Source organism: Leptonychotes weddellii, chromosome 9 (assembly GCF_054177405.1).
Source record: "Leptonychotes weddellii isolate Sample4059 chromosome 9, ASM5417740v2, whole genome shotgun sequence".
NCBI lineage: Eukaryota > Metazoa > Chordata > Mammalia > Carnivora > Phocidae > Leptonychotes > Leptonychotes weddellii.
The window spans coordinates 28,410,463-28,419,640 of NC_138377.1; the positions used below are offsets into that span (position 1 = coordinate 28,410,463).

The window sequence follows — 9,178 nt, forward strand, 5'->3', positions numbered from 1 at the left end:
GCCCTCTGGAATCCATGAACTCCCTAGAGGTCCCAGGCGGATTTGCTTTGGGAGGGGGATGCCCAGGGGTCCTGATACCCCTGGTCTTTTGCCAAAAATCACCCTGCCTGAGCCAGTAGGGTTGGAGAAGAGGAAAAGAGGAATAGCAGAAGCGTTTCCAAGACCAGGCCGTGGGCCCAATGGCCGTGAGAAGGAGCTGGGGGGTTCTCCACACAAACAGGAGCCACCAGCCAGCCTCCCCGCTCACTGTGGGAACTGACCTTCTCAGGCCTCCCTCCTGCAGTGGGGAGGGGTGAGGATGAGGCTTAGCCTCCGCGACTTACTCCCTAATGTGTTAGGGAATGTTTAGCTCCAGAAGGGAGGTCCTGTTCTTACCAGCTACTTCAACACCATAACGCTGTATTTACAGAGACAAAGGCTTTTGAGAAGGCAGGAGTCAAAGTCTGAATGAGGATGGGGCTGCTCCAGGGTGCATGGTGGTTGCCTGCCCACCCGGGATCATCACCATGGGCCCGGGCAGAGCAGACAGGGCACCAGCTGGTCTTTAGGCCCAAGAAAAGAGGTCTTGGCCTGACACATGGCCAAACAGAAGTGGGATCTGTTTAATAAACTGGGTCCCAAGGCTGCCCATGAAGACCCGGTTGCAGCCTCTTGCTAGGAACGTGGAGGCCAGAGTGCCGGGCGCGATGGGAAGAACTATGGGTTGTCCGGAAGAGACTAATTCTTTTGGTGCTTTGTTGCTTTTCCATCCATGTCCTTCTGCAAATTACGCATCCTTTGCTCCAGATCCTATCCTTCCCACGCTCAACCCAGCACCTGCCTGGGACAAGCCACAGAGCTTCTCACCTCCTTCTTGTTCTCCACCTGCCTTCAGGCTGCACCCCCTCGCCCGGCCCTCAGCCTCCCCATCCATGCTGCCCACGTTCTCCTCTCATGCTGGTCCCACAGCTAGGCCCTGTGACCCAGCAGGGGCCCTGCGTGGGCTTCTGTCCTTGCTCTCCCCAGCCAATGGGGGACAGCTCCTCCAAACACTGTCCGGGACCCTGGGAGGGTGAAGGGAAGGGGACAAAGGGCCGGGAGTGGGCTGCCCAGTCTCTGCCCAGCAGCAGCATCCTGACCGTCTCCTCTTCTGGGGCAAGGCCGGGCTGGCAGCCGGAGCATCAGGGCCTGCCCCCCTGTGCCCGCCCCGAACAAGCTTTGGGGAAACTGTGTGTCGTGGCAGGGGGGTTTGCTGATGATTCCGGCGGAAATGTGAGGAGATGGGGACGGCCTGCTTTACACTCCCCCACCCTAACCCGCTTCCAGTCCCAAAGTCTCATGCAAAAGGTATGGGAGGCCCCAGGCTACCGTCACGTGTGCGGCGTCAGCTGCCACTGCTGGGCCGGGGCGTCGGCCTGGCACTTGCTGGTCACCAGCTGGGCGGGCTTGGCCTCCAGGCAGAGGCCGCTGACCGAGTGCTGGATGAAAGAGGCTTTTCTCCTCCATCTCTGGGGGGGAGGACGGGGAAGAAAACACAACGATTAACAATCATAATAATTCGCATCTATATAAGGGCCTGAATATCCCTCGGGTACCCCACCCCCTCACTTAGAGCAGACTATGTCCCTTACATAAGAGCTCCCCGACCCCACACGCAGTCTTAAACCCCTTCCCTGCTGGGGCACTCCTGCTTCCACAGTCCAGCAGAAGGTGAGATCAGAGGCCCGTGGGCTGAATGAATCTGACCTGGGGCTGTATTTTGTTTGGCCTGCACAGTGTCTGTTTAAAATTTGCCTTCGTTGTCACATGAAAATCTGCGTTTCTAGCTTCCCTTTAGACATGGCCAGTTTCTTATACGGCCCGGGGCAGTTGGGGCTGAGCTGCTGCTCCCTACTAGAGGTGGGCTCTTGTCCTGCCCAGGACAGCACACCCCACCCCTGCAGCACACCCCATCCCTCCCTGCTGGCACGTTGAGTCTGCGGGTCCTGGCTTAGTGCGTGTTTTGCTTCTTCAAAGAAGATTTCCTCTCCCCACAGCTCTGAGCTTCCGGCCTGGCCTGTAACCAGGCAGCAGGTGACCAAGGGCCGTAAGGGGGATCCAGTCACCATGTCTGCAGCGATGAGGAGTAAGGCCAGTGGGATGGTGGGAGGCCTGGGGTCCCCGTCACAGTCCCCTCCTGAGCCTCCCCTTCCCCAGGCTTGAGGAAGGGGAAAAGAGGTGTTCCCGTGGAACATTTGGAGATGCCTGGGTGGAGGAAGGGGGTGTCCTTTGGAACACTGAGGAGAAGGGCTGAGAGGCTGGCCCAGGCTTCAAGGCTCAGGGAAGAATAGTGAGAGAGGCCTGTCTGTCCATCTCTCCTCTTCCTGTATCCCCCTTGTTCTTGTTCTCCACAGGAAGTGGGGAGTGCTTGACCATGCATGGAGGCGCCCCCTCGCCCCCGCCATGGCTCTGAGGGGCTGGGGCCGTGGGCTTGCCAGAATGCCTGCAGAAGGGCTGAGCCGCACCCAACTGCAGGGCCAGGCCTAGGGCTGCAGGGGTTGGGGTGGGTAGAGAAGTGAAAGGACTTGGGGGGAAGGTGGGGGTTGTGGACTCCCCTTGGGAATGTGAGCCTGTAGGGTGCCCATGCGGCCCCAGCAGAGAGGGGTCCCTGGCCTAAAAGTTGGGGCGGTGGGTAGGACAGGGCCTTGGTCCCTCTGGAACTCATAGCATTCTGTTGCTTTGTGCTCTTCTAGTCCCTGACCTCCCAGGAGGGGCTGGCCACTGGGCATCGCTGGACCCCGTCCTCCTTTCTGCCTGTGGCCAACAGGAGCCGTACCTTCCCGAGAACAGGCAGGGGCCCAGCGCAGTGGTATTTATGAAGGGTGAGTGCACGGATGAGTGAACGGATCACCCGATCTCACTGGAGGTGCTCCCAGAACCACAGGATTCTCACTTCCTACCCATGCCATCGAGAACTCTCCTGGCCACTCAGGCCTGGGCCTGGACAGAGAATCAGTGCCCCTCACGGCACTCTCCTATCTCCTCAGCCTCCGTTCCTGCAGGCGCCTTGCAAGGCAGGCAAGGAGGAGACCGAGGCTCAGAGAGGTGAGGGGTGGTGGGGCTGGGGTCTGCTGACTGCATCCCACTGGCTCCAGGACACAGAGCCTCTCAGATCCATGACACCCAGTGGCCGTGGAAGCCAAAGGGGGACCAAGAAGGAAGGCCTAGCTTTGAGAAGGCACCAGCAATGGGAGACCCGCTCATCCTATCCTCTGGGAGGAGAAGGCCCGGGGGCCAGGGTGCCACTGGGGGCCTGACAGGACTTGCAGGAGCAGATTAGATAGAGCTCGAGAGAATTAAGTGAGTGGTGGCCCCCCCAGGAGCTACTTCCTGGGGTGGCAAGGATTGATGGGAGTGGGCTCAAAGCCTGACCCTCGGAGAGGTCTGCTGCCCCCAGTGAAGAAGAGCCTGAGGACATCCCTCACTGCAGGGCAGGGGCGGAGGTAGCAGGACAAACTTCCTCTGCCAATCAGAAACACTTCAGAAGTGTCCAGCAGGCCCAGCAAGCAGATCCTGGCACACAATTCACACATGCGCGCACACACACACACACACGCATGCATGCATGCACTCAGAGGCTGGAGGGCGGGGATCTGGCTGCTTTTCCAGAATGGCGTAGCCACTTGCCAGTCATCCCTAAAGAAAGAGCGGACCCAGGCAAACAGGAAAAGGGTGGGAGGAAAGGCCAGGCGCTCTCCTCGACCCCGCACTGTCCCGCCGGCCGGCCAGGGTCAGGCACGGGGACGGCTACCGGGGCGTGTGGGCAGGGGAAGGGCTGGAGGAAACCTCTGGCCTTTGTGTTCCAACCCTCGGGCAGAGCGGCTCCCCCCCAGCCGGGAAGGGAGCTGAGCTGACTCTGCCACTGGCTGATGCAGACCCTGAGAGCAAGTGATGTCATCTCTCGGAACATCGGATTCTTCCTCGACCGGTGGGCCTGACCTGTCTCCCAGGATTCATGGAGACAGGGCGGCTGAGTGTTTGACAAATGGAAAAGGTATTGCTCGTGGGAGGCTGTCATGCCAGCTTGGAAATCGGTGTATCTGGGTCTCACTTTCCCGGCAGCCACAAACAAGAAATACTTACCGAACATCTACTATGTTCTGGGTTAAGACCGTGGGCTTAGGGGTCACACTGACCTGGGTTTGAATCTCGGCTCTACCCCTTCCCAGCTGTGTTTCATCTGACACCTGTTTCTTAAATTCAACAAGCCTCGGTTGACTCACCTGTAAGATGGGGAGGGGACGAGGGCCCAAACCCCTGGGTTGCACGAGGATAAGATGAGATGGTCTATGTAAAACTCCTATCACCGGCTCTTGGTAAAAGCCAGCTCGAATTTGGCTGCAGTGGTTGTCAGGGGCTAAGGACACAAGACAGACGGCCTCTGCCCTCGTGTCACCCACAGGCTGGCAGGATGGACATGTAACCATATTTACTTGAAGAAGTGCTTCCTCATGAGCACAACAGACTTGACCTCGCCGCTGACTTGGAGGGACCCTCACTCTGGAGGGCGTATTTGAGTCCATCTGATTCAACCCAGGGCTCGCATGCCAGGAGCTGCCACCCAGCCTGCACGTCCCCGGGGGGTGAGGAGACTCACCTGCCTGCCTTCTCTCGGGTTGCACCCCTGCAGTAGGACCAGGGAACCTGGGGTGATGGACGTGGAGGCGGCAGTCAGGCACTTCCCCTGCTGCTGGATGAGATGGTCGCTGAACAGCCACGCCTAGAAGACAGGCACGTGAAGCGCGAGTCCAAGTGTGCAGTGAGGGATGGGGAAGGGGGTAGACAGGTTAGAAAACAAATACCATGTATGTTGGCAGAATTTTCTACAAATAGTAAGAGTGAGTATATGGGTATTCACTGTACTGTTCTTTCAACTTTTCTGTATGTTTGAAAGTTTTCGTAATAAAAGGATGGGGGCAGCATCGCTGGAGAGGGCTGGAGGGCAACCGACGATGTACCAAGGGATGCCAAGGGCGGGGGGGCCAGGGAGAGACAGGATGCAGGACCAGGGCAGCTAGGGGATCTCCACGACCTGCTCAGTTTGACAGGACTGCAGCGACCCTCATATGTGGCACACGCACATACACACAGGAGTCTTGGATGCCCTGCTGTCCATGATACACGCTGACCACAGCTGCATCCCAGGAGGGAACCGGGTGCCGTCTGGGTGACACTTCTCCCTCGGCAAGGAGAAAGTGGGTGGTGCCCAGAGGGCAACTGTGGCACGGTTGGGAAAAGGGACGGGAATGTGGCAGAAGCAGACCCAAGGAGCAGTGTGAGGGGACAGTGTACGTGGTTCCTGGGAGAGTGGGTTTGTGGAGGGTGTAAGCAGAGAGAAAGTGAGAATGAGCCAAGGGAAGCCCCCTCCCCCACTCCTGGACAATGACCCAAGGCTCCTTTCCCCCTCCTGATTCTGACCTCGAGGCCCTAAGCAGCTTACCTGGGGTGCTGGGGGGTTCTTGGCAGACCCTCTGCAGATCCCCATTCCAAGCAGGAAGTTCCCAGCTGAGTCCTGGCCTTGGGATTCTAAGCAATTAACCCCTTGCTTAATGATGCCAGGGAGCACTTCCTTCACGGGGACTCTGAGAGAAAATGGAGTGGTTCAGGCTTGTCCTCTGCCCTCTCTAGGCTTACTCACCCCTCAGCCAGAAGGCAGTGCTCGGTCAGCTCCCCGGGCACCATGTTTTTGGTCTCAGTGTCATGGGAAGGGGCCCTGGGGAGCAGCCCTAGCCAGCAGGGGCAGGAGGGCAGGGGACGGGGGAAGGAGCAGGATGCCTCTGGGAGCCCTAAGGGCAGCCCTGGAGGCCAAGCCTGAGAGGACCCTGGGAAAAGAGCTCAGACCAGAAAGCCAAGGCTCCCCAGTCTAGAGAGAAGAAAACCTGGGGAGAGACTGGGGTCTAAATATGGACTCAGTAGGACTTCTCAAAATGACAGGGAAAAGGTCACTTTGGAGAGGCAAATTTCAAACCCACAACTAGGAAAATGTGTTCAATCTCACTAATGATTAAAGAAATACATATTAGAGAGTTACCACTGTTTATATATGGGCATAACATATAATATGTAATACATATGTATTATTTCTATATATTTACTTATATAAAATATATCATATATATCATATTATATCAACACCAATCAATATCAATCCCCAGTGTTGGCAATAGCTATGGGATCAGATCTTCTCATACTCTATGGGTGGGAGCATAAACTGGCCCAACCGTTCTGGAGGGCAATGTGGCATTATGTATCCAAAGCTTTAAAAATGTGCACACATAGATAAAAGGGGTTAAGAGGTACAAACTTCCGGTTATAAAATAAGTCACAGAGATGAAAAGTCCATCATAGGGAATATAGTCAATAATACTGTAATAGCGTCATATGGTGACAGGTGGTGACTACACTTATGGGGAGCATTGAATGATGTAGAGGATTGTTGAATCACTATGTTGTACACCTGAAATGAATACATTGAATGTCAGTTGTATTTCAATAATAAAAAGCACACAAAAAATAATGTGCATACGTTTGACCTAACAATCTCAATCCTACTTCTGGAAATTTGTTATCCTGTGGCAGTAATTTTGGATGTTTGCAGAGTGATTGGTTGCACTGAAAAAATAGATATCCAACAATATGGGACGGGCTAAATAAATACTGATTCATCTGTAGGATGGAAAGCCCCATAGCCATTAAAAATGACTCCAAACGAGTATCTGATAGCATGGAAAAATGTTTATAACATACTGTTAAATAAAACAGGCATTTCAAAATATTATTATTTAAAATATGCTTAAACACACATCTCTCTCTCTCTCTCTCTCTCTCACACACACACACACACACACACACACACACACACACACACACACACACGACACATTGTCTTATTTTGTGGATAATAAACCTAAGGAGGCTGCTGGCCCCAGCTGATGCAGGCTTGTATTCCTGGGTTTAGAAGGTCATACACCCTCTTGGGTTATGGCCCCATGGGGTGATGGGGTTCAGAGTCTGGTCATGTGCCTAATCTTTTTTTTTTTTTTTTAAGATTTTATTTATTTATTTGACAGAGAGAGACACAGTGAGAGAGGGAACACAAGCAGGGGGAGTGGGAGAGGGAGAAGCAGGCTCTCCTCCGAGCAGGGAGCCCGATGTGGGGCTCGATCCCAGGACCCTGGGATCATGACCTGAGCCGAAGGCAGATGCTTAACGACTGAGCCACCCAGGTGCCCCCATGTGCCTAATCTTAACTATCTCTTGTTAACTCTGTCCAAAGAGCACCTAGGTGGGCTGGGGAGGGGGGCATCATAACACTTCTGGAATTCTTAAATCTCAACCAAACCAGGTCTTCCTTCCTCAAGGCTGACTGGAAGCCCCCAGAACCCCCAACCACGACCCACTCTCACAGAGCCTCAGGAAGACATCCTCACTTTCTCTCGCACACTCCTCGCAGGAGTGCGCACCCCTCCAGGCCCCTCTTGAGAGTTTGCATAATTCTAGACCACAGGTTGAAAACTGCTGGCCCCCAAGCTGAATATGGTCCCAAACACATTTTTTTTAGCTTAAAAAGTCGTCTTTATTGGTTTCTTAATTGCCTCACAGAGCATCAGAGTTGATCCCTCCTGGGAATATGGCATTTGAAGAGATAAATACTTATTTTGCCCCCAACTTGTCAGTAGAGGGAAGTTTAATAAAAATAGTAATATAATAACAATAATAACTATGATCAATAATAAAATGCCCCCTATGATCCCCTAATACACAGGTGGTTGAAGCTTTGAAAAAAGGACCACCTCCCCTTTCTGGGAAGGGCCAACTGCGCCAAGCCCCTCCCCAGAAAGGCCCCTATCAGCAGTTCTCCCCTCCGTGGGCCCCACTGGCTCTCTGCTCTTCTTCACTACTCCTCCTTTATCCCTCTACTTCTCCTCTGGATGCCTCTCCCCTCCTGCAAATCACTAAGACTGCTTCTTCTACTTCCTTTCCTTCCCCTTCCCTCTCCCACTTCCTTCACCTGCTTCCTCCCTGCTCCTTGTCTATCCTCCTTTCCTTTGAAAAAAATATATATTTTTTTATTTTTTAAGTAATCTCTACACCCAGCATGGGCTTGAACTCATAACCCCGAGATCAAGAGTCGCATGCTCTATGGACTATGCCAGCCAGGTGCCCCATCCTCCTTTCCTTTGGATCAGATGTCGTCTTTCCTATCTTGACCCTGAGCAGAGACCATGATGTGCCCCAACTTGGCCTCACCTAGAGGCTGGACAGTCCACAGCCAAGACCCCAGATTGCTCCCAGAGGCCCAGTCCTCCACCCCTCATCCCGACTCTTGCTTGCAGGTTTTCTGAGGCTTGGCACTGGAAAGGAGAGCTTTGGCATAATCCCCCCTGGACTCCAGGGCAGATGGGCCCCAGGGCAGAAAGGGGGCCATTCTATTCCCAGTAGCTAGCACAGATACGGGCTGGGAGCAGAAGAGAGAGGCAGAATAAGGGCTGGGAGTCAGGGCACCCAGGTCCTGGGTACCCAGATCAGCCTCTGAGTCACTCTCCCACCCAGGCCTTCCCTGAGTTCGAATTTCCACACAACCCTGAGCCAGCGGGAGCATGGCATTCCTCAAGCTCTTTGCTCATTCCTGTCTCTCTGTCCTGGGATCGGGGTGGGCCCTGCCAGAGGGTGTCAATGGGAGCTCTCTGATTCAGGGGCCGGGGGGAGGCTCCGGCCTCAAACACATTTTGTCTGACCTGCATAGTGTGGTGGTTGTTGTTTTTAGCTAATTGGCAATATTAAAAATCTGAAGGTTACACAAGAAATCTGGATCCAGCCTCTTTTGAGAAAATAGGAAGATCTTCCAGCGAGGCACTCAAGGCACAAACACGTGGTCATGCTGCCCCTGGGGGGAGGGGCTTTTGCATCCCAGTTGGCCATGGTCCCCACAACTCCCTTGTGTCTCATTGCTGCCCACAAGATTGGTTTGCATCACCCATCTGATCACTGTAGGATTTGAATTTGTGACCTCTACCCCGGGGGCGAGGGTGTTGGGATGCAGACCCCACCCCCTCTGCTTCATCCAGGGGCAGCCTGTTCTACTGTCCTTCTCTATGGAGACGAGACACCCACTGAGGCCTCTCAGCCAGCTCAGGAATGCAGCCCAGTCCGTTCCAGA

At 54.3% G+C, this 9,178-nt stretch overlaps 1 protein-coding gene across 1 annotated transcript in view; it reads right to left on the reverse strand.

The window, feature by feature from the left end:
- Nucleotides 1-692: 692 nt before the first annotated feature.
- Nucleotides 693-9,178, reverse strand: part of GALNT16 (polypeptide N-acetylgalactosaminyltransferase 16) — a 78,259-nt gene continuing 69,773 nt past the window's right edge. The window contains exons 10-12 of the mRNA XM_081829750.1: nt 5,459-5,617; nt 4,616-4,738; nt 693-1,487 (exon numbers count right to left, since the gene is read on the reverse strand). Coding sequence (XP_081685876.1) covers nt 1,350-1,487; nt 4,616-4,738; nt 5,459-5,617 — 420 coding nt within the window. The 3' untranslated portion in view covers nt 693-1,349. The remainder of the gene's footprint in view (nt 1,488-4,615; nt 4,739-5,458; nt 5,618-9,178) is intronic.